Here is a 24,891-nt window from a genome sequence, read left to right as displayed (position 1 = left end):
CCCCTGACTGATGACCCCTGACTGGTGGGTGGGAATGCTAGCCAATGAACTACAGCTGCCATTAGGAGACTATCACCTGATTGGATCGAACTCATTCATCTAGAAAGATGCTGCGAGGAACCGGGTTCAGTGACGGTACACAGAACCAGGGTGACGGCATCACACTGCAAAGCGATACGGACTCCAACACAAATCATTTCACCTTGTTGGTCAGCAAAGGCTCTGAGCTCCCCTGGATCATAGGACCATACAGCCATTCAGCCCATCGTACACTTCGAAGGAGCTAGCTCGTTATTCTCACTGTCCCTGCTCTCCCCCCATCACCCTGCGTATTTACCCTTCCATTATTTATCCAGTTCCTTTTTGGAAGTTCCTATTGAATCTGCTCCCACTGCCCGCTCAGATCACAACAAACTCACTGCGTAAAACATTCTCTCACTCTCCCACCCTGATTCTTTTGCCAATGATCTTGAATCTGTGTCCTCTGGTTAATCACTTCTCCTCATTTATACTGTCAAAACTCTTCATGATTTTGAACATCTGTATTAAATCTCCCTTTAATCCTCTCTGCAGTGCGGGGAACATCCACAGCTTTAAAAATCTCTGTGTTTTAATTCAGGACCTTCTCTGCAAGCTGCTTATTTAACACCCAATTTACAGCATTGTTCACCACACCCCATCAGCATACCATTCTATTCCCTTCTCCCTCAACGTGCTTATCCAGCTTCCCCCTAAATAATTATTCACCTCAACCAGTGATAGTGAGTGCTACATTCTCACCACCCTCTGAGTATGGCACAGTGGTTAGCACTGCTGCCTCACAGCGCCAGGGACTCAGGTTTAATTCCCAGCTTGGGTTACTGAATGTGTGGAGTCTGCACATCCTCCCCATGTCTGCATGGGTTTCCTCCGGGTGCTCCAGTTCCCTCCCACATTCTGAAAGATGTGCGGGTTAGGTGGATTGGCCATGATAAATTGCCCCTTAGTGTCAGGGGGACTAGCAGGGTAAATGTGTGGGGGTTAGGGAAATAGGGCCTGGGTGGGATTGTGGTTGGTACAGACTTCATGGGCTGAGTGGCCTTCTTCTGTATTGTAGGGTTCTCTGAGAGAAGTTTCTCCTGGAGTTATTCTTGAATTTATTATCTAGTTGATGCAATATTTATTTTTTGCATTAGGCATCACTTAGCTTCTCATCTCTCACTTAGCCTTTTCCTGATAGCTATTTATAACTTCTCAATTCTGGAACCATCCTTACAAATCTGTCTTCTTGCACCTTCTCCAATCATCGACATCCTGGTAAACTGTGCACAGTGCTTCAACTAAAGAGAATAAAAGCAGGGATGTGACAGGACTGGTCTTGCTAACTTTCTCTGGGTCAATTTGCTGAGCTTTTGCCAAATGACTTTCTGCCTGGAATCCATTCTGCCCCCACCCTCCTCCCATTGGTCGATCAGCAGTGGTCACAGCACCCGCCCCCATCTCTGACCAATTGGAATGTGAGCAGATTCTTTGTTACCCGGCCGATAGCCGAGACTCAGCGAATCAAACAGACCCTTCTCCCCATTTTCATAATGAATAAACAGGAGGGGTTCAAATACTCTGAGAGTAAATATGATTAGGGGCAGTCAGCATGGCTTTGTGAGTGCAAATCAAATCTCACAAGTTTAATTGAGTTTTTTGAAGGGGTAACCAAGAATGTAGATGAGGGCAGTGCAGTTAATGTTGTCTACACGGACTTTAGCAAGGCCTTTGACAAGGTACTGCATGGTAAGTTGTTGCATAAGGTTAAATCTCACGGGATCCAGGGGGAGGTATCTAAATGGATACAAAATTGGCTTTTTGACAGAAGCCAGAGGGTGGTTGTAGAGAGTTGTTTTTCAAACTGGAGGCCTGTGACTCAGGGATCAGTGCTGGGCCCACTGTTATTTGTCATCTATATTCATGATTTGGATGAGAATTTAGAAGGCATATTAGTTAAGTTTGCAGATGACACCAAGATTGGTGGCATAGTGGACAGTGAAGAAAGTTAACTTGGATTGCACCAGGATCTTGATCTATTTGGTCAGTGGGCTGACGAATGGCAGATGGAGTTTAATTTAGATAAATGCGTGATAATGCACTTTGACAGATTGAACCAGGGCAGGACTTACTCAGTTAATGGTAGGGCGCTGGGGAAAGTTACAGAACAAAGAGATCTAGGGGTAAATATTCATAGCTCGTTGAAAGTGGAGTCACAGGTGGACAGAGTGGTGAAGAAGGCATTCGGCATGCTTGGTTTCATTGGTCAGAACATTGAATACAGGAGTTGGGACGACTTGTTGAAGTTGTACAAGACATTGGTAAGGCCACACTTGGAATACTGTGTACAGTTTTGGTCACCCTATTATAGAAAGGATATTATTAAACTAGAAAGAGTGCAGAAAAGATTTACTAGGATGTTAGAAATACATTGAGAGAGGGAATTATGGGAGATACATTGAGAGTGAGTGAGAGAGAGAAGCAGAGAGAGACACAGAGAGCAGGAGACAGACTGAGATGGACAGACTGAGATAGAATGAGAGAGGCAGAGAGAGAAAGAGTGAGAGAGAGATTAAGACAAAAAGAGAGAGAAAGCAACAGAAACCAATAAAAAGCAAAGTAACAAAATCAGAGAGATGCAAGATGATGGAGACAGAAAAACAGGGAGAACTCTGGGGGGAATGTTTGGGTTGGTGGGAGTAAGAAAGCTGTTGATTCATATCAATGTTCATGGGCAGATACTGCTCCATAGCTTTCACTCTCAATAAACACCTCACAAATCTCTCAAACCTCACCTCTTGGCTTTTGGTTCCTTACCTCCATCTTCTACCATCACCTCCACTGAGTGGCTGCCTCCAGCAGGATCTCCATCCAGAAGGATCAGCTCCCCAGATTCCGAATCCACCGACAGCCATCCAATTGAATCATTTCCCAAGCGGAATCTACAAAAGGGAATAAACTCTCTCGTTAGCATGTTTGACAGGGTGGACACTGAGTGACTGTTTCCCACAGGATCCATAGAATCCCTACAGTGAAAAGGAGGCCATTTGGCCTATCGAACCTGCACTGACTCTCCATCAGAGGATCTTACCCAGGCCTAGCCCTCCATCTATCCCATAACCCTGCACATCTAAGGTTAATTCACCCAAACTACACGTCTCTGGACATTAAGGGACAATTTAGCATGGCCAATCCACCTGGCCTGCACATCTTTGGATTGTGAGAGGAAACCAGAGCAACCGGAGAAAACCCACGCAGACATGGGGAGAATGTGCTAACTCTGCACAGTGACTGAAGCCGGGAATTGAACCTGGATCCCTGGAGCTGTGAGGCGGCAGTGTTAACCACCGTGCCACCATTGCCCGGAGACCCTGGCACACTGGCCACAACCTCCAGGCAAAGGGTTGGTTATTTCAGACTGAGCTGAGCAGAAATATCTTCACTCAAAAGGCTGTGAATCCTTGGAATTCTCTCCCAGGCAGATGTGGATGTTCCATCATTGAACAAATAGGAATGTAGAGTGGAGATAGAAGACAGAGCAAGTTTGAGGGGCCATGTGATCTCTTCCTGTTTCTATTTCTTATCTTATTATGTGAGGCTAATCGGTTTGGTCTGAGGAGAAATATCTGGCAATGTGAGTGTGTGCGCACTGGAATCTATACCTACACACCTGGATCTCACTCTCACTCCTGAATCTCACTCCTGGATCTCACTCCTGGATCTCACTCCTGGATCTCATTCCTGAATCTCACTCTCACTCCTGAATCTCACTCCTGGATCTCACTCTCACTCCTGGATCTCACTCCTGGATCTCACTCCTGGATCTCATTCCTGGATCTCACACCTGGTTCTCACTCTCACTCCTGAATCTCACACCTGGATCTCACTCTCACTCCTGGATCTCACTCCTGGATCTCACTCCTGGATCTCACTCCTGGGTCTCACTCCTGGGTCTCACTCCTGGGTCTCACTCTCACTCCTGAATCTCACTCCTGGATCTCACTCCTGGATCTCACTCCTGGATCTCACTCTCACTCCTGAATCTCACTCCTGAATCTCATTCCTGAATCTCGCTCCTGGATCTCACTCTCACATCTTAAGATGGGTCAATGGAGTTCAGATGCAGGTCAGCCATGGTCTAACTGAATGGTGGGACGGACTTAAGGGGCTGAATGGCCTCCTCCTGTTGTTGAGTTGAGTTGAGTTGAGTTGGTTGCACATGTCCTTACCGAACAGGAGTAGCCGGTGAGTCAGGATCGTATCCCTCCAGCCTCAGTAATACGCTGCCGGGCTGGGCGTCCTTGGGAACCGTCACCTCATACTCGCTCTGAGGAAGTATCGGGGCCTCATTGACGTCAGTCACCAGGATAGAGACAGTCACGGTGGAGCTCGGGCCGTACTCAGAGGCAACCAGCTCAACCTCGTTCCTGGCAGAGATCAGCAGTGTGTACTCCCTCACCGTCTCATAGTCCAGGGCCTAAGAACACAGATTGTACTCTGTCATTTCCCTCAACATCCTGAACCTCTGAAACTCATTCACATCCTGTCTATTCAATCCCTCGATCCAAATTCCAGCTTAAACAGAGAGTTTTGATCATTGATGTCAACACTTAACTCTCTCAGTAACAGTGAGCGAGATAAAGACACGTGGAGATAGCAAGAGAGAGAGAAACACAGGGAAAGAGTCAGAGATAGTGACAGAAAGAGATCAACACAGTGAGATAGAGAGTGATGGAGAAAGAGAGACAGACAGAGATGGAAAGAGAAAGAGACAGAGAGATGGAAAAGAGGGACAGAGAAATGGAGGGCAAGATGGAATTAAGGAGAAAGCAAGAGATGGAGTGAGATAGGGAGAGAGAAAGCTGGAGAAAAAGCTGAAAGCAGAAATGGAAATCGACAGAGGAATGGAGACATATAAATACAATGATGGAAGAAAACTAAAAGAAAGAGATCGAAGCAGAGAAATGGAGAAAAGAGATCAATAAACGAGAGACAGAGATAGATGGAGATGGAGAGAATAATAGAGTCTAACTGATGGAGAGAGACTGAGAGAGCAGACAGAGATGGGTGAGAGGCAGAGAGAGACTGACAGAGGCAGAGAGAAAGTATGTGAGAAGCAGAGATAGATGGGTGAGAGGCAGAGAGACAAAGATGGAAGGAGATTGAGTGAAACAGAAATGGGAAGAGGCAGTAAGAGAAAGACAAAGGGCAAGGAAGGGAGAGATACAGATAAAATAAGGAGAGAATGAAAGTAGAAAGAAACACAGAAGCAGGCTGGGAGAGAGAGACGGAAACAGAGAGGGAAACAAAGGCAGAGACGCATAGGGACAGTCAAAGAGATAAGACAGAAAGAAAAGTGAAATACAAGGAGACAATTCAGGGACAATGAGAAGATGAAGCGAGAGAAAGATGGAGATAGAGTGAGAGACAGAGAGAGAGAGGCAGGAAGGAGAGAAAGACAGAGGCAGTGAACAGAGATGAAAGGAGATTGTGAAAGGCAGATAGAAATGAAGAGATGGGAGTACGAGAGGAAGATGGGATGCTTGATGTACCTTGTATAGGAACAGATTCCCAACACTGCTTCCTTCCTCTCGGAGAACTCCGAATATTTGCTCCTCATTGCCAGATTCAATGGTGTAGGTAACAAGCCAGCTGTCTGTCCAGGGGTAATCAGCATCTGTAACGTTGAGTGTGGTGACAAGATTCCCAATGTCCGTGTTCTCCGGAATACTGACTGGACCATACTGCAACTCAGAGAGAGAAATAACAACAAGTTAACAAAATGTCCAAGGATCAGAACGTCAACCAATCACAGCACAGCGATTGAGAAATGGGCAGTAATTGGTGCTGAGTGGTCACATGGGGCAGCCAGATGGCAGGAAGCTGCAGATTGGCTATTTCTCCAATTCCTTTCTGACAAGAGTTCAAGGCCTCGGTTTTTTCCACTCAGTGAAGATGGGGGGAGTGTTTGGTTCTGATCTCAGTAGTTTTATACTCGGGGGTCTTTATTAACCCTCACTGTGAAATCCAAACTGATGTGGTTGCATCATTGACAAAGGTAAATTACTGCGGATGCTGGAATCTGAAACCAAAAGAGAAAATGCTGGAAAACCTCAGCGGGTCTGACAGCATCTGTAAGGAGAGAAAAGAGCTGATGTTTCGAGTCCAGGTGACCCTTTGTTAAAGCTGACAAAGAGAATAGAGCCAACCTTCCGAGTCTGGGTGACCCCCCCCCACATGTCAGAGCTGACAAAGGGTTATCCAGACCCGAAATGAAGGCTCTATTCTCTCTCCACAGGGGCTGTCAGACCCGCTGAGTTTCTCCAGCATTTTCCTGTGTTTGTGTTTGCCTCATTATCCATTCTCTTCGAAGATTCGAACTGCCTGGATTGTACCATCTGCTCAATCTCCCTCATTTCAAAACAAAATCGGTCAGCTGTCAGATTCTCCTCGTCATTTAGAGTAAAACCTGAGAAAGATCTCCAATCCTCACCACCCCCTCCTCTCCCCTGCCCCCCGCCACCACCCCGATCTCTGGTCTAATCAGCTGAGACTCCGTGGAGAACTCTTACCTTCAACATAACAGCTCAGAGGCCCCCTGCCCCATCAGAGTGAAGACTCTAACCCAGGTTGGCACTGCCAGTACTGAAGGGGTACTGCACTCTCAGACATGCCATCCTTCAGAAATGATCTTGAACTGATGTCTGGCTTCTAGAGTGGATGGCAAAGATTCCTCCATTTGAAAAGAAGGAAACTCGGAGTCACCAGGATATTGGAAGCTTTCACCTGGTCTGGACAACCCCGTCACTCCTTCCGTCCCCAACTAACCCAAAGCCCATTCCCTCAAACTAACCTCGAAGCTGGAGTGTGGGGGGCTGAGTGGCCTTGTCTCCAATTCCTACCTGTTCCTGTGGGAATATTGGAGCATTGTTATTCAATTCCTCTATATCAACCGTGACCATACAGAGACTGGACAACCCTGTCAAACAAAATGCAATTCTTGTCAAAGTTTGATTCCAAGTGAAGTCTTTGTGTTGACACCAATACCACAGCAGTGACTTAAAATTTCTACTTTATTTATTTACTGTCACAAGTAGGCTTATATTAACACCGCAATGAAGTTACTGTGAAAAGTCACTACGCTCCATTGCCTGCTCGGCTACACTGAGGGAGAATTTAGCACGGCCAATCCACCTAACCAACACATCTTTCAGACAGTGGGAGGAAACCAGAGCACCCGGAGGAAACCCACGCAGACATGGGGAGAACGTGCAGACTCTGCACAGACAGTGACCCGAGCCGGGAATCGAACCTGTGTCTCTGGCACTGCCACTGTGCTGCCCCGTATTGTAAATCATCCTTGGGCAGTGCTGAGAGACTCTCCAGTCGCTCTGCCCAGCAGGTGGCTACGTTGCCCAGTTGTTGGCAGGAAGTTGTGATTTTGAGTCCTGCTCTCGGGGGATACCCTGGCCAACGCTCCGGGGTGGTACAGGAAGCTGCCATGTTGGCGACATTCCTCTTCCTGCTCAGAGGGATGTTAGAGATTCCATGGGAGTTTCTCCCGCACTCAGGTCAACAATCCCCTTTCATATCAAAAGCAGATTAAGCGCTCATTAATTACAAAGAATATACACCACAGACCGAGGGATTCAGCTAACTGACTCCACGCTGGTACTGAAGATCCTTACGAGGCCATTGTTCTCTCATCAGATCCTTGTATTATCTTCCTCTGCCGCAGTGAATCGCTTGACATTGTCAAGGTGCCAGGCTGGCACTGCTCAAGGGGCACCCCCCCCCTTGCCATTGATCTCCCAGGGGGCCTCCATGGTCTACGGTCCTACCGACAAGAGCAACACGACTGTTCCCCATTCAAGGGCAACTGGTGTTTTCCTCAAAGACAAGTGAGTCCAGATAACTCACCGCCGGGCTCACTAAGCAGATGCAAATAAATATTTAAAGACATTGAAATAAATTATTCAGCCCCGCCTCCCCCCCCAGGTGGGAATGGGCGAGAGGCGGATTCTGCCTTAAACCTGGTGCCGATAGCGAGAGCTGAGAAATTGGGCATGATTCTGATTTCTCGGTTCTCGTGCGATTTGACCAGCTCACTCCATCCATCGGGGGCTGTAGGCAATGATGGTCGAGGTGATGCATCGGATATCATGCTTTCTTTGATGTACGGAAGTTAAAGGAGGAATGTTTTCACGCCGAACGCCATTGTGAATCATCTAAGACGCATCTCAGGGGAAAGCCACTGGATTTTAAGAAGGTGATCAAGGTCTGGGATTGGGTGTGCAGCAGATTTAACAAACGGGAGCAAGACCGAGGGAAATCGGTGAATGCGGAGAGACTGGGGAAGCTGAGGTTAAGAGGGGATTTATTTGTGTTCAAATTGACAAAGGATTTTGATGGAGTAAATAATGAGACAGAAATAGATAGAAGGTTAGTTTGAGATGGAGAGGAGTGGGAGGAGTCTCGTGTGGAGCGTTTAAACACCAGCACAGAGTAGATGGGCTGAATGGTCTGCACATTCTCTCTAATCTAATGAAACCGTTTCTCCGTGTACCTCACCTCCCTCCAGCCCTGCCAGGTCAGCGACCTCAACCGTCACTTGGTACTTTATTGAAGTGTAGCTGATCAGATCCTTCGCCAGTCTGAGGGTCCCCTCACCATCCACCATGAACAGCCTCTCCTGAGGACTCCAAGGCTCCTGACTATAGAGCCGGAAGTGAAGCTCAGCATTCCCAGTCCTGGGATCATCCCGATCTGTTGCTGTCAGGGTAACAACATGTGCACCTGGAAAAAGTGGAGACAGTTACAGAATCGTGTCATCGAAGGAGGCCATTCAGTCCTCATGCCTGTGTTAGCTCTTTGAAAGAGTAATTCTCTCTGCTTTTTCCCCATAGCCCCACAAATCTCTCCTATTCAGCTATTTCCTTCTCCAGACAAAAGCAAAATGCTCCAGATGCTGGAATCTGAAACAAGAACAGAAAATATTGGAAAATCTCAGCAGGTCTGACAGCCTCTGTGTGGGAGAGAATAGAGCCAACATTTCAAGTCTAAATGACCCTTCGTCAGAGCTGACTCTGAGAAAGGATGTCCTCGCCAGTGTCCTGGTCAATTTCTACTCTTCTCCCAATATCACTGAAAGCTGGTTGGTTTGTATTAAGTTGCTGTGCGTGGATGCTTGTTCTGCATTTTCAGTCTCTGCTTTAAGCTTACCCAATGACTGAGCGTCCATAGTCCTCTGCGGATAGAGAATTCCAAAGATTTACATCCCTCTGTGTGACTTCCCCCTTATTCGGAAATTGTGCTACATGGTTCTAGATTCTCCAACCAATGGAAACATCTTCGTGCACTGACCCTGCCTATTCCTGTCAGGATTTTGCAGCTTTTAACCAGAAACTCTGGGGAATACAGGCCCAGTTTGCCCAATCTCTCTTCATTAGACAGTCCCAACATCCCCCGACCAAGTCAAGTGGCCCTTTGTTGCACTCCCTCCATGGCAATACTATCCCTCCTGAGGTAAGGGGTCCAAAACTGCACATAGTGCTCTAGGTGTGCTCTAACCAAGCTCCTGTCCAGCTGGAGTTCTCTGTTGGTTTAATTATAACATGTACATCCCCCTCCCCGTTAAGAAGGTGGCATTGTGGTGACATGAGTAATTCAGAGGCTGAGGCTGGGGGACATGGGTTCAAATCCCTCCACAGTGGCTGGTAGAATTTAAATTCAATTAATAAATCTGGAATTGAAAGCTAGCCTCAGAGATGGGGTCACTAAACTATCAGCGATTTTTCTTAAAACCCATCTGGGTCACTAATGTCCTTTAGGGAGGGAAATCTGCTGTCCTTACCTGGTCTGGCTCACTTGTGATTCCAGAGCCACAGTAATGTGGTTGACTCTTAACTGCCCTCTGAAATGGCAAGCAAGACAGTCATAGAATCCCTACAGTACAGAAAGAGGCCATTCAGCCCATCAAGTCTACACCAACCACAATCCCACCTAGGCCCTATCCCCATATATTTTACCCACTAATCCCTCTAACCTACACATCTCAGGACACAAAGGGGCAATTTTAGCATGGCCAATTAACTAATCTTTGGACTGTGGGAGGAAACCGGAGCACCCGGAGAAAACCCATGAAGAAACGAGGAGAATGTGCAAACTCCACACAGACAGTGAACCCGAGCCGGGAATCGAACCCTGGTCCCTGGAGCTGTGAAGCAGCAGTGCTAACCACTGTGCTACCGTGCCACCCACTGGCTGGCACACTCAATTCAAGGGCAATAAGGAATGGCAATAAATGTTTATGATGTCCACACACGATAAAAGAATAAAGGAAAAGAAACCTGGTTTCACACCTCTGGGCGCTTGTTCCTGGACTGTTGCCTGGTAACTCTCAGGAGAACACACTGGTGTGTTGTCATTTTGATCTATTACAGTCACCTCCAACTCCAGCGGCTCATCGTAAGGCGTTCCATCATAATCCTCCGCAGATATTAGCAGCATGTACTAAAACACAGAAAACAAAGAACAGTACAGCACAGGAACAGGCCATTCGGCCCTCCAAGCCTGCGCCGATCATGATGCCTGCCTAAACTAAAACTGGATACACTTCCAGAGTCCGTATCCTTCCATTCCCACCCTATTCATGTATTTGTCTAGTTGCTCCTTAAATACCGCTATTGTATCTGCTCCCACCCCCTCCCTGGGCAGTGTGTTCCAGACATTCACTACCCTCTGTATAAAAAACCTGCCTCACGCATCTCCTCTAAACTTTCCCCACGCACCTTAAACCCATGTCCCCCAGTACTTGACTTTTCTACCCTAGGAAAGAGCATCTGACTATTCACTCTGTTCATGCCACACATAATCTTGTAGATCTCTATCAGGTCACCCCTCAACCTCCATCATTCCAGTGAGAACAAACCGAGTTTATCCAACCTCTCCTTATAGCTAATACCCTCCATACCAGGCAACATCCTGGTAAACCTCCTCTGTACCCTCTCCAAAGCCTCCACATCCCTCTGGTGGCGACCAGAATAGTACACAATATTGTAAATGTGGCCAAACTAAGCTTCTGTACAGCTGCAGCATGACCAGCTGATTTTTATACTCAGTGCCCTGACGATGAAGGTAAGCATGCCGTATGCTTTCTTGACTGCCTTATCCACCTGCGTTGCCACTTTCAGTGATCGGTGGACGTGTACGCCCGGATCTCAACACCCCTAAGGGTTCTCCCATTTACTCTATAATTCCTACATGCATTGGAGAAGGGCAGGACTTTAGACATGAGTAATAGTTCACTCCATATTCAAACACCGTTACAAACCTCTCCAGGGTTTTAATAACCACATTTCCCCCCCGGCAGAGCAAATCTGGGCTTGACCCCCTCACCCAGGTACCCAAACCCTCACTAATGAGGATGCTGGCAGGCTGATCAGCCATGGGAGATATCACAGCCCAGTCAATGCTGTCCTGAGGAGCACGCTTACCACATTCTGGAGGTGATTAGACACAGCTGAGATATAATATAAGAACATAAGAAATAGGAGCGGGAGTCGGCCATCTAGCCCCTCGAGCCTGCCCCACCATTCAGTAAGATCATGGCTGATCTGAAGTGGATCAGTTCCACTTTCCCGCTTTCTCCCCATAACCCTTAATTCCCCTGTCTATCAGAAACCTATCTACCCGTGACTTAAATATATTTATATATAATGCTGCAGGAGGCCATTCAGCCCAGTATTGGTGCTGGCTCTTTGAAAGAACAGTCTCACATCACTGCTTCTAACCGTAGCTCTGTAATTCCCACATCAGCGGAACTGATCCAACTCTCTTCTCCAATTATTAATGAATCAGCTGCTCGAGGGCTCCGGATCCCAGGAGCTGAATGAAAATATTACTCCTTGTCTCCTCCCCAGATCTTTACCAAAGGATTTTAAATCAAGAAGCTCCAGTCATTGGGCTCACTCACCAGAGAGAATTGTTTTTCTCTACCTAAACCTTTCACCATCTTGAAGAGAACATAGAACATAGAACATAGAACACTACAGCACAAACAGGCCCTTCGGCCCACGAGTTGCGCCGATCACATCAACACCTACCAACCTACAGACCTATCTATAACCCGCAATCTCATTAAACCCCATATACCCCATATACTCATCCAGAATCTCATTAAACCCCATATACTCATCCAGAAGAGCTTTCTCTATAATCTCCACTACCCCGAGGGAAACAGTCCAAACCTTCTCCAAACCCTCCTTAGAACGTTCCAGTAGGCCTCCTCAGAATCGATCCAAAGGTCGATGGAAACAGGCCCTTTGGCCCAACTTGTCCATGCTGCCCTTTTTTTAACCACTGAGCTAATCCTAATTTCCCGCATTTGGCCCATATCCCTCTATACCCATCTTACCCACGTAACTGTCTAAACTCTTTTTAAAATTGTACCCGCCTCTACTACTGCCTCTGGCAGCTCGGTCCAGACACTCGCCACCCTCTGTGTGAAAAAATTGCCCCTCTGAACCCATCTGTATCTCTTTCCCTCTCAGTGTTTAACCAGGGTGTTCGTATCAGAATGGGATTTGACGAGTGGCTGGGTTAAACTGTTGCCACTGGCAGGAAGGTCAGTAATGAGAGGACACAGGAAGCTCTGCCTTCTCAGCCTTGCCCCTCGCCTGAGACGTGGTGACACTCAGATTAAATCACCAGCAGCCACTCTCCCTGTCAAAGGGGAAAGCAGCCTATGGACACCTGGGAATATGGAGACCTCACCTCGGGCTCAGTAGACTGAAGCGTCTCCTGCACTTTCTGATACTTTACCTTCTCTCTTCGTTCCCAGTCCAAAGGTTGGGTTAAGTAAATGTTGCCTTCTCTGTCGATGATGAAAAGTTCGTCAGCGTACGGCAGCTTAGACTCCAGCCTGTAATTCACTCGATCATTGTTCCATTGAACCTAAAGAGCAGAAAAAGACACAGCCTCTGATTCCAACACACAGACACACACACACACACACACACACACACACACAGCCATCGAGAGGTTTCACAAAGCAGAACCTTCCATCCCTGGTTTGTTGAACTGTTTCTCGGTTACTCCCGAGAGAACTCACCAGCGTGTTGTGACACCGGCGCCAGTAGCAATGTGGCTGGTCACATACGTGGCTTCGAGTCAGAGAGTCTGAATCCCCTCCACAAACTGGACCACAGACTCTACACCAAGCCTGCCTCAGCAGGGGGACCACTGCATTCTCAATGGATTTGTCTTTCACATAAGGTTTTAAAGGTGGGCAGCACAGTGGCAAGCACTGCTGCCTCACAGCGCCGGGGGGGACCAGGGTTCAATCCCCAGCTTGGGTCACTATCCGTGTGGAGTTTGCACATTCTCCCAGTGTCTGCGTGGGTTTCCTCCGCGTGCTCTGGTTTCCTCCCACAGTCCAAAGACATGCAGGTTAGGTTGATTGGCCAAGCTAAATTACCCCTTAGTGTCTCACGATATGTATATCAGAGGGATTAGCAGGGTAAATATATGGGGTTTCGGGGATAGGGCCTGGGTGGGATTGGTGTCAATGCAGACTCGATGGGCTGAATGGCTTCGTTCTGCATGGTAGGGGTTGTACTTGTTCGTAAACCAAGTCCAGTTTAGCCTCTCAGATAAAAATAGAAGATCCCATGATCCTATTCCGAGGAAGGAGAGGGGAGTAGAGTGAGGGGAGTTCTCCCCAATCTCCTCCAATATTTAACTGTCAACCAACATCACAGAAAACAGCTGTTTGTGGGATCTTGCTGTGCACACATTAGCTGCTACATTTCCCACATTACAACATTTAGTTATGGTTTATTTGTCAGTGTCACAAGTAGGTTGACGTTAACACTGCGATGAAATTACTGTGAAAATCCCCTAGTCGCTCCACTCCGGCGCCTGTTCGGGTACACTGAGAGAGAGTTTAGCATGGCTAATGCACCCTAACCAGCACGTGGGAGAAACCAGAGCACCTGGAGGAAACCCACGCAGACACGAGGAGAATGTGCAAACTCCACACAGACAGTGACCCGAGCCGGGAATCGAACCCCGGTCCCTGACGCTGCGGGGCAGCCGTGCTAACCGCTGTGATACTGTGCTGCCTATTGAGCATATTGGAAAGTTTGAGGTTGTGGAAGCTACTATTTAAATTTATTTGTATAAACCCCAGACTGAAGTCTAACGCAATGATTCTTAGTCATTCCAGGAGGTTAGAATGAGATTGAACTCATTCTGATGGGGTCATTGGGAAGTGAAGGAGATTCTCACACTGTCCTGCCCATTTGGAACACTGTGACAGTCCAGTCTCCTCCCTCTGGGCTGTAAGGCGTGTAGATATAACAAGTCTGGATGTTTATGGGGGTGAGACTGTGTCCTCCAATCAATTTTGACAAATGATCCAAAGGGATGAGGGGTGGGATTTTCTGTGCCACCTGCTCACAGAGGCTGAGGTGGTCCCATAATCTTCAGGCTCCCCCCCTCTAAGTTGTCAATGGGATTTCCAGTTGAATGCCCCCCTCACCACTGGAAAACCCGGAGCCAAACTTTACTCACTTTCATAAGCATTTATTTTCAGAGATACACCTCCTAAACCAACACCAGCCTTTCAATCCATGTCTATCTACAGAGACACGAGTAAACCCCCAGCTAATGCTCACCGCTAACATACTAATAAACATAATTAATAAACAAGTAACAAGACACAGAGAGAGCCAAGAAACACGGAATGCAGTAGAGAGCGTGCATTTTTATAACACCTTTCACAGCATCAGGAAATTCTAAAATACACCACAGCAATTGAAGTATTTTAGAAGTGAGACCAATGGAGTATGTTAGGAAAAGCCGCAGCCAACTTGCACACAGCAAGATCCCACAGCAGCAAAGTGATGATGAACCAATAATCATTTTTTGATGATGTTGTTTGAGGGGATAAATATGGAGCAGGACACGAGAGATAACTCCCCAGCTCTCTCTGGGGAGGGCCCCAGGCTGTTTGAGAGCCTGTTACCCGACTGGATGGCTTTGAAGAATCTGTTGGGAAGCCGGGGTAACCAATAGGGGAGAGGGGAAGTTGGGAGCAAGTCAGGTGATGAAAGCTCCAGGAATACATCCAACCAGAGTGGGCAACCATACTGGCACTCGCTCAGTATCGCACTGCAATTCCACCTGGGTTTTGTGTTCAGGTCACAGAGTGGAACTCAAAATTACAACTTTCTACATCAGAAGCATGAGTGTTGCCCACTGAGACACACATCACACCTTCACAGAGCAGGGGGAGGGGAAGGGGAGGGGGAAGGGACAGCGGGGGGGATGGGATTTGATACAAATGACTTGCCTTTCTTGGCTGCCCCAGAGGATAGTTAAGAGTCAATGTATTTGATGTGGGGCTGGAGTCAGATGTAGGCATGATGTGGAGATGCCGGCGTTGGACTGGGGTAAACACAGTAAGAGGTCTGACAACACCAGGTTTAAGTCCAACCGATTTATTTGATTGTAAACTCGTCCTCCATTCGCCTGACGAAGGGGCAAACCCCAAAAGCTTGCGAGTTTACTATTAAATAAATCAGTTGGACTTAAACCTGGTGTTGTCAGACCTCTTACTGTGTCAGATGTAGGCCCAGGCTGGCAGGATGTTTTGAGAACCAGTTGTGTTTTGATGTTACTTTCCCTGAGACTGAGCGTTCTGTGTTAGTTCCAGCCCAGTGGCTGAAGCATGGAACTAGACATGAGTATTTTCCTTCAGAATCGGTTTATTCACAGAATGCAGCATTGTATGTATTTGCTTCCTACCCAATAACCCCGTGTCCCAGCAGTCTCTCTTTATAAGTGTTCTGGGTACTTAATTAAACAGTGTCCTTTACCTGCGCATCTCAACAACATAAAGTCATAGAGTCATGGAAACAGGCCCTTCGGCCCAATTTGTCCATGTTGCCCCTTTTCTTAACCCTAAGCTAATCCCAATTGCCCGCGTTTGGCCCATATCCCTCTATACCCATCGTACCCATGTAACTATCTAAATACTTTTTAAAAGACAAAATTGTATCCGTCTCTACTACTACCTCTGGCAGCTTGTTCCAGACACTGTGTGAAAAATTTGCCCCTCTGGACCTTTTTGTATCTCTCCCCTCGCACCATTAACCCATGCCCTCTAGTTTAAGACTCCCCAACCTTTGGGAAAAGATGTTAACTCTCTAGCTGTTCTATATCCCTCATTATTTTATAGGCCTCTCTATAAGATTACCCCTAAGTCTTCTACACTGCAGAGAAAAAAGTCCCAGCCTATCCAGTTTCTCCTTATAACTCAAACCATCAAGTCCCGGTAGCATCCTAGTAATTTTTTTCTGCACTCTTTCAAGTTTAATAATATCCTTTCTATAATCGAGTAGCATCATCATATCATCAACATATCACCATCAGGGCAAATGAGAAATCCCACGGTCACTTCTTCAGATCCCATCAAACTTAAAGATTGTTCAATCAACACCCTCTATCCCTCAATCAACACCCTCAATCCCTCAATCAACACCCTCTATCCCTCAATCAATACCTCAATCCCTCAATCAACACCCTCTATCCCTCAATCAATACCTCAATCCCTCAATCAACACCCTCAATCCCTCAATCAATACCTCAATCCCTCAATCAACACCCTCAATCCCTCAATCAATACCTCAATCGCTCAATCAACACCCTTAACCCCTCAATCAACACCCTGAATCCCTCAATCAATACCTCAGTCCCTCAATCAACACCTCAATCCCTCAATCAACACCCTTAACCCTTCAATCAACACCCTCAATCCCTCAATCAATACCTCAATCCCTCAATCAACACCTCAATCCCTCAATCAACACCTTCAATCCCCCAATCAATACCTCAATCCCTCAATCAACACCTCAATCCTTCAATCAACACCTCAATCAATACCTCAACCCCTCAATCAACACCTCAATCCCTCAATCAACACCCTTAACCCCTCAATCAACACCCTCAATCCCTCAATCAATACCTCAATCCCTCAATCAACACCCCAATCCCTCAATCAACACCCTCAATCCCTCAATCAATACACTTAACCCCTCAATCAACACCCTTAACCCCTCAATCAACACCTCAATCCCTCAATCAACACCTCAATCCCTCAATCAACACCCTTAACCCCTCAATCAACACCTCAGTCCCTCAATCAACACCCTCAATCCCTCAATCAACACCCTCAATCCCTCAATCAACACCCCAATCCCTCAATCAACACCCCAATCCCTCAATCAACACCCTCAATCAACACCTCAATCCCTCAATCAACACCCCAAACCCTCAATCAACACCCCAATCCCTCAATCAACACCCTCAATCCCTCAATCAACACCTCAATCCCTCAATCAACACCCTCAATCCCTCAATCAACACCTCAATCCCTCAATCAACACCCTCAATCCCTCAACCAACACCTCAATCCCTCAACCAACACCCTTAACCCCTCAATCAACACCCTCAACCCTTCAATCAACACCCCAATCCCTCAACCAACACCCTTAACCCCTCAATCAACACCCCAATCCCTCAATCAACACCCTCAATCCCTCAATCAACACCCTCCATCCCTCAATCAACACCCTCAATCACTACTGACCCGTTTGGTTCAGAGACTGAGACCAAGACTTCCAGGAAGTATCATTCAATCCCATCCTTCTGTGATCAGGTTATTACTGAATCATAGAATTTCTACAGTACAGGAAGAGGCCATTTGGCCCATCGAGTCTGCACTGACCCTTTGACAGAGCATCTTACCCAGGCCCTATCCTCAAACCCTCACATTTACCCCTCTAGTCTTCCTGACCCACACATCCTGAGACATGAAGGGTCGATTTAGCCTGGCCAATCATCCTAATCAGCACGTCTTTGGACCATGGGAGGAAATCGGAGCACTCGGAGGAAACCCACGCAGACACGGGGAGAATGTGCAAACTCCACACAGACAGTGACCCGAGGCCGGAATCGAACCCGGGTCCCTGGCGCTGTGAGGCAGCAGTGCCAACCACTGAGCCAGTGCGCCACAGAGAGAGAGGGAGTGGGGAGAGAGAGGGAGAGAGAGGGAGAGCAAAAAGTAGAGCGATAGACATGATGAAGCAAAGGAGGGGGGAAGAGGGAGGTGGAGGCACTGATTTTACTGAGGAGGAGAGGGGGAGAGTTCAGTGGCTACGCTCTGAGCTGTAAGTAAAAGTGTTTATAAAATAGAAATACTGGAACATTGAGATAAGACTCACTCACTTTGTCTCTGCATCAACAATAACAAACCGTCTAAAGGAGAAATCCCATCGCGAGTCGATATTTCCTTGACAAAGCTGTAAATAATCAGACTACCTCTGTCCAGAAAAAGAAATACTTTATTGAATTTTCTGTCCAGAATTAGCTCAGCTTCTCCACTTACCTCTGCTGGGTTCTATATTTAAACACAGATTCCTATCGCTGAGGTTTGGTTTCACTAAATGTCAAAAAAACCCTCGACTAGAAAACTAACGGCGTCTCTGGCATAGGGCTGGAGTTAGGTCACCCCACCCCTTTCCCCCTCCCTGCTCCCTTCCTCCCCCCCACCCCCATTCCCCCCCCCCCCTCCACTTCCCTCCTTCCCCCACCCTTTCCCTGTCCCCCCTCCCCTAACTCCCTTTCCCCCTCCCTCCTCTCCACTTCCCCCTACCCCCTACCCATCCCCTTCCCCCCACGCCCTCCCCCTCCCCATCTCCCCCCAACCCCCACTTCTCCCTCCTCCTCTTCCCCTTCTCCCCTTCTCCCCACTCCCCCTATGCCCCTCCCCCTCTCCCTCTCTCTTTCCCCCTTCTCCCCACTCAACCAGCTGACTCCCCCCCCCCACCAGCCCTCCCCCTCGCTCTCCGTCTCACCCTTGCCCTCTCTCTTTTGCCCTTACCCTCTCCAACGATCTCATCCTTCCCTCACCTTCCCCTCCTCGCTCCCCACCTCCTCACCCTTCCCCAGTCCCTCATCTTCACCCTCTCTCTCATCATTCCCCCCTATCTCTCCCTACCCTCCTCCCATTCTTCACCTCCTCCCTCTCCCTCCACCCAACCTCCCCTCCAGCCCCCCCCCCCCTCACTCCACCTCCCACATATTCTCCCACCCACATTATGTGTTATTGATAAAGGGGAATCAGCTGGCAGCAGCTCCCAGTAGCTGGGTGTATGGAGGGTGTTCGGGCCCTGGGCCTTGTGACAGCTTTACCCAGATACTGGGGCTCGGAAGAGAGCATCTCAGTGAGTAAGGGGCTTGGGCTCCACTTACAGGGGTTCCAGTGAGGGCCCAACTGAGGAAATATCTGCATCTCATCCCAAACCCTGACAGGCGCTGCACCAGGACGCCTCCTTTGTGTCCCCCAGTTCTTGAGACGTGTTCCTCACCTTTGAGATAACAAGAGGATACGGCCCTTCATGGTTCTCCTGCACAGAGACGTTTGTCAGGGGGAGCCAGAGGTTGTCTGTAACGGCGATGATGACGTCCACGTGTGTGTAGTGACCCTGGTTTTGGTCCCCCATGTCTTTAACTTGTACCCTCAGGATATACTCGTTAATACGGCTCGGGTCCAACAGTTCAGCACCTACAAACATCAGAGACAAAAGTATTAGTCTTCCGCAAGAAATGGACAACACGAAAGCTGGAACAATCCTCTGAAAGGAGATTGGATGGAGGTGTTTAAAACCACAACAAGATTAGACAGAGTAAAGGAGGAGGACAAGGAACAAAGTCCAGCACAGGAACAGGCCCTTCGGCCCTCCAAGCCTGTGCCGATCATGATGCCCTAACTAAACTGAGAAAAACCTCCTGCCCTGACCTGGTGCATGTCCCTCCCTATTCGTGTACCCACCCAGATACCTCTTAATGTTACCAATGTGTCTGCTTCCACCACCTCCTCTGGCAGCACGTTCCAGGCACCCACCACTCTCTGCGTGAAAAACTTCCCCCGCACATCTCCCTTAAACTTTCCCCCCTCTCACCTTGAACCTGTGCCCCCCCCGTGTAATTGATACTTCCACTCCAGAAAAAAGCTTCTGATTTTCCACTCTGTCCGTGCCTCTCATAACTCTGTAGCCCTCTATCAGGTCTCCCCACAGCCTCCACCTTCCCAGTGAAAACAATCCTAGTTTATCCAATCTCTCCTCATAGCCAATTCCCTCGAGACCAGGCAACATTCCGGTGAACTTTCTTTGCAGTCGCTCCAAAGCTTCATGTTGGGAGTGTTAGAACTGTTAGAAGTGACTGTAGGTCAAAGTTGAGAGGGCACAGCTTGGAGGTGATTGGAACAAATTGCCATAGTGAAACAGGGAAATCTTTGTGACAGAGAGTGTTTGTAAGCAGAATGGACTGATAGATTAATGGATACAGCTTCAGTCGTAACCTTTAAAAGGTCTTTGGATAAATAGTCAAAGGTGGGAAAATTGCAGAGGTCTGGGGAAAGAGTGAAGAAATGGAACAACTCTTCAAAGGAGCCAGTATAATTTTGATGGGCTGAATGGTGTCTGCATGTGCTTTGCCATGTCCTCAGATGGCCTGCCCGTTACAAAAAGCTCCTGATCTGAAAGACCCGTGGAAATGGAAATCAGGTGGTTTCAACAAGAGAAGGGGAATATTGCTCCAGGTTTATCGGAGAGATTGTATTCCAGATTCTAGGCCCCCGGTTATGAGTCGGACAAAATAAATTAAACAGCGCTTCAAACAAAAGGGAGTAAATATTAGAGCTGATTTGAACAGAGAAATGAGGAACTTCAGGAGGTTTGAGATGAGATTGAGTCATTGGTCAGTAATCAGTGTGTCACAGGGAACGAAACAAACAATGTCTGAATTAAATTGGTGCGGGGGGGGGAATGGGGTAAAAAGCCGACATTTCTCTCATTGAAAAAGATTCAATGTCTGTCCAATCTCCTCCTCTTTACACCAACAAATCAGCGTATCTGTTCGTAGGGCCACACGTCACAGCCGCCAACCTTGATGGTACCAAACATGTCGTCCTAACAACTGTCAGCGGCAATTGTTAGCAGCTTTGATGAAGGATTCACAATGAATAGACATCACTTTAGCAGCAAAGTACAGCGAGGATGAGTCATCTGCTGCTCCTCGTTGACACACAGCAGCCAGCGCACTGCCAGAGTCACCCATTGTGTATAACAGTAAATTGCTTTCTCCTGATCTGATGCTGTGGAACTGCGGGTATTGTTAGGATTGTATTACATGCCTGGCTGCTGTTGTGCACTTTCTTATTCAGTGAAGGTCATGTTCTTGCCGATGTTGGGATTTCGCTCAAAGATTCGTCAAGCTCCTTCGTAAGTGAGGCTCCTCCAGTGCAGAGAGTCACAAAAATCAGACGCACATCAATCCCGGGTCAGCCCTTTACAGGAATGTGGCTGTGGTGAAAGTTTTTTTGAGTTTGGGGGATAAGCATCAAGCGAGCGAACAGACTGAGTGTTTAAACCAGAAAAGAGTGACCTGATAGGAGGGAAGGGGTGGTCTTTGGGTGGATTTGTCGCTGAAATCAAATGAGGGCCTAGAAATATAAGACAATCACTAATAAATCCAATCAGGGATTAAAGGGGAACTTCTTTATCCAGAGGGCAATGAGAGTGTGGAACTCGCTCCCATAGGAAATGGTCGGTGTTCCTATGTATCAGCTGCCCTTGTCCTTCTGGATAGTAATGGTCATGGGTTTGGAAGGTGTTATCCAAGGAGCCTTCCTGCAGTGCGTTTTGTAGATGGTACACAAGGCCACCACTGTGCACCAGTGACGGAGGGAGTGAGTGTTTGTGGATGAGTGGCAATAAAGCCAACTGCTTTGTCCTGGATGGTGTCAAGCTTCTTGAGTGTTGTTGGAGCTGCACCCATCCAGGCAAGTGGAGAGTATCCCATCATACTTGTGCTTGTAGATGGTGGAGAGGCTTTGGGGAGTCAGGAGGTGAGTTACTCACCGCAGGATCCCTAGTGTCTGACCTGTTCTTGTAGCTCTGGTATTTATATTGCCAGCTCAGACCAGTTTCTGGTCAATGGTAACCCCCGGGGTGTTGATTCAATTATGGTAATGCCATTGAATGTCAAGGCGTGATGGTTTGATCCTGTTTTGTTGGAGATGCCTGACACTTGTCAGCCCAATCCTGGATATGAGCATTAGGCTGTATTTGGACTGCTTCAGTACCTGAGTCGCAAATGGTCCTGAACATTGTCCAACCATCAGCGAACATCCCCACTGCTGAGCTTATAATTGAAGAACTAAGCAGCCAAAGTTTGGGCCGAACCTTCTCCACCTCTTTGTCACCTATTCCGCCTTTAAGATGTTCCTTAAAATCTACACATTTGACCAAGTATCTGGCCACCTGCCCTCATCATTTGTATTCATTCATGGGATGTGGGCATCGTTGGGTCAGTATTTATTGCCCATCCCTAGTCACCCTTGAACTGAGTTGCTCGCTTGGGCATTTCAGAGGGTGATGATGGATCAACCACATTGCTGTGGGTCTGGAGTCACATGTAGGCCAGACCGGGTAAGGACGGCAGATTTCCTTCCCTAAAGGACATTAGTGAACCGGTTGGGTTTTGGTGATTCTATCATGTTGCTGAGACAAGCTTTCAAATAATTTAATTTAAATTACACCAGCTGCCATAGAGGGATTTGAACCCAGGCCTCTAGATCGTTAGTCTAGTGTCACTACATCACCATCAATGCCTTATGCAGCTTTCTCATCTCCCCCACTGCCTGAGGCTTAGAGAAGATGCAAATGAATAAAAGTAGATGAGATTAGACCAGAATTCCTCACTGATTCTTCCTGGAGGCACACTAGGTACAGAGGGATTTGTTCAAGGCACATCCTCAGGAATGCCTCAGACAGACACTGATAGGTCTCCAACAGGGAGTTCCTGTTTCCCGTTGCACCAGTCTGGAGAGAGAATGAGAGAGAGAGAGACAAAAAGAGACAGAGAGAGCAAGAGGGAGAGAGCGAGAGAAAACGAGAGAGGGAGAGAGAGAATGAGATGCAGAAACCGTACCATCTGAAGTCAGCGTAATGTCACCATTTTGGGAATGAATCGTAAACATTTTATCAGAGGGTTGTGCTGGATCCTGCCGGAGGATTTTGTAGCGTAGATCACCACTGGGCAACAAGGAGTCATCCAGATCAGTGGCCCGCGTGGTCAGAATCCGGTATCCTACAACAAGAAATAGGTTTATATCAATTCCCAGAGCACAGAAACAGACCATTCAACCCAACTGCCCTGTGCCAATTCCACATCACATGTCACCATCCATCTTTGGTCATCTCATTCTCTCCTCATTATCTTCGATTCCTTTCTCTCTCATGTGTTTAAATATATCGATCCTCACCTCATTCACTTCCCATGGTAGTGGTGAGTAACCTGTGACCTGGGAGCCACATGAGGCCCATCTGGGTGCTGAGTGCAGCCAAGGAGACATTTTGTTGACCGTTTGTTGACAGAGTTGCTGCACTCTGCTGCCTTCCGTGTAGATTTTTTCCTACCGGTGTGACTGGAGCAATTCACACGGAAAGCAAGGGCAAGCGAAATGAGGTGTGTGCTGATTGATCACAACCCTGAGTGTGAGAGCCGTGCACTCCCCTCTGTGTCCAGAGTGTCAATATTTCTTTTGTATTTACCATTTGGAATTGATGACAGTTCTAGTAATCTGAATAATTAAGCTTTTTCTATAACTCGTTATGAAATATTTGACGTGTATTAAGTGTATTTAATCTTATTCATGGGGTCACAGTGAGTGAACAATCTTGTGGCTCACTGAGATGGAGAAGGGACACTCACTAGCCTGGATTGCTCATCAGTGCCCCACATTAATGAATTCCACATTCATAAGAACATAAGAAATAGGAGCAGGAGTAGGCCATCTAGCCCCTCGAGCCTGCCCCGCCATTCAATAAGATCATGGCTGATCTGAAGTGGATCAGTTCCACTTTCCCGCTTTCTCCCCATAACCCTTAATTTCCCTGTCTATCAGAAACCTATCTACCCGTGACTTAAATATATTTAGCGAGGTAGCCTCCACCACTTCAATGGGCAGAGAATTCCAGAGATTCACCACCCTTTGAGTGAAGAAGTTCCTCCTCAACTCCGATCTAAACTGCCCCCCCCCTTATCTTGAGGCTGTGCCCTCTAGTCCTGCTGTCCTTTCTAAGCGGGAAGAATCTCTCTACCTCTACCCTATCCATCCCCTTCATTATCTTATACGTCTCTATAAGATCCCCCCTCATCCTTCTAAACTCCAACGAGTACAGACCCAGTCTATTTAGCCTCTCTTCATAGTCTAACCCCCTCAACTCCGGTATCAGCCTAGTGAACCTCCTCTGCACTCCCTCCAAGGCCAAAATATCCTTGCGCAAATGCGGCGACTAAAACTGCACACCACTCTCCGTGTGAACAAGTTTCTCCTGAATTCCTGGTGGATTTCTGAGTGACTATTTTATTTTTAAGTAACTATGTAAACAGGGAAGCTGGGGTAAGAATCTCTGCAAATTAAGCAGATTTGATTATTCACCATTTTTTAAGAAAATATCTTTCTCTATATTTCCTCCCATAAAGCCTTGCCGAGACACAACAGCGCAGGCGTGAGATCACATCTCATTCTTAACCAATAGCCACAGACCGAAACAGGATCCACTGATTATAAAGAGAGTGGCTTTCTAACCTCAAACTACAGAGATACTTGTAGCCTTGGTCTGCCATCACTTCTCCTGACCCCTCACTCCCTCCCTCGCTCCCCTCTCCCTCTATCCCTTCTCCTCTTCCTCCCTCCCAGTACTGAGGGAGTGCTGCATTGTCAGAGGTACCATCTTT

General features: G+C 47.5%; 1 protein-coding gene across 1 annotated transcript in view; it reads right to left on the bottom strand.

Annotated features, from left to right (window-relative positions):
• Nucleotides 1–24,891, bottom strand: part of cdh16 (cadherin 16, KSP-cadherin) — a 56,089-nt gene that overhangs the window by 17,001 nt on the left and 14,197 nt on the right. The window contains exons 5-13 of the mRNA XM_080186679.1: nucleotides 23,080–23,238; nucleotides 19,452–19,648; nucleotides 12,841–12,972; nucleotides 10,380–10,530; nucleotides 8,590–8,814; nucleotides 6,921–6,997; nucleotides 5,571–5,762; nucleotides 4,248–4,495; nucleotides 2,836–2,960 (exon numbers count right to left, since the gene is read on the bottom strand). Coding sequence (XP_080042805.1) covers nucleotides 2,836–2,960; nucleotides 4,248–4,495; nucleotides 5,571–5,762; nucleotides 6,921–6,997; nucleotides 8,590–8,814; nucleotides 10,380–10,530; nucleotides 12,841–12,972; nucleotides 19,452–19,648; nucleotides 23,080–23,238 — 1,506 coding nt within the window. The remainder of the gene's footprint in view (nucleotides 1–2,835; nucleotides 2,961–4,247; nucleotides 4,496–5,570; nucleotides 5,763–6,920; nucleotides 6,998–8,589; nucleotides 8,815–10,379; nucleotides 10,531–12,840; nucleotides 12,973–19,451; nucleotides 19,649–23,079; nucleotides 23,239–24,891) is intronic.

This window comes from Carcharhinus amblyrhynchos, chromosome 4 (assembly GCF_965287045.1).
Source record: "Carcharhinus amblyrhynchos chromosome 4, sCarAmb.v2.hapA, whole genome shotgun sequence".
In the NCBI taxonomy this organism is placed as follows: domain Eukaryota; kingdom Metazoa; phylum Chordata; class Chondrichthyes; order Carcharhiniformes; family Carcharhinidae; genus Carcharhinus; species Carcharhinus amblyrhynchos.
This window is presented reverse-complemented; position numbering and strand designations above follow the sequence as displayed.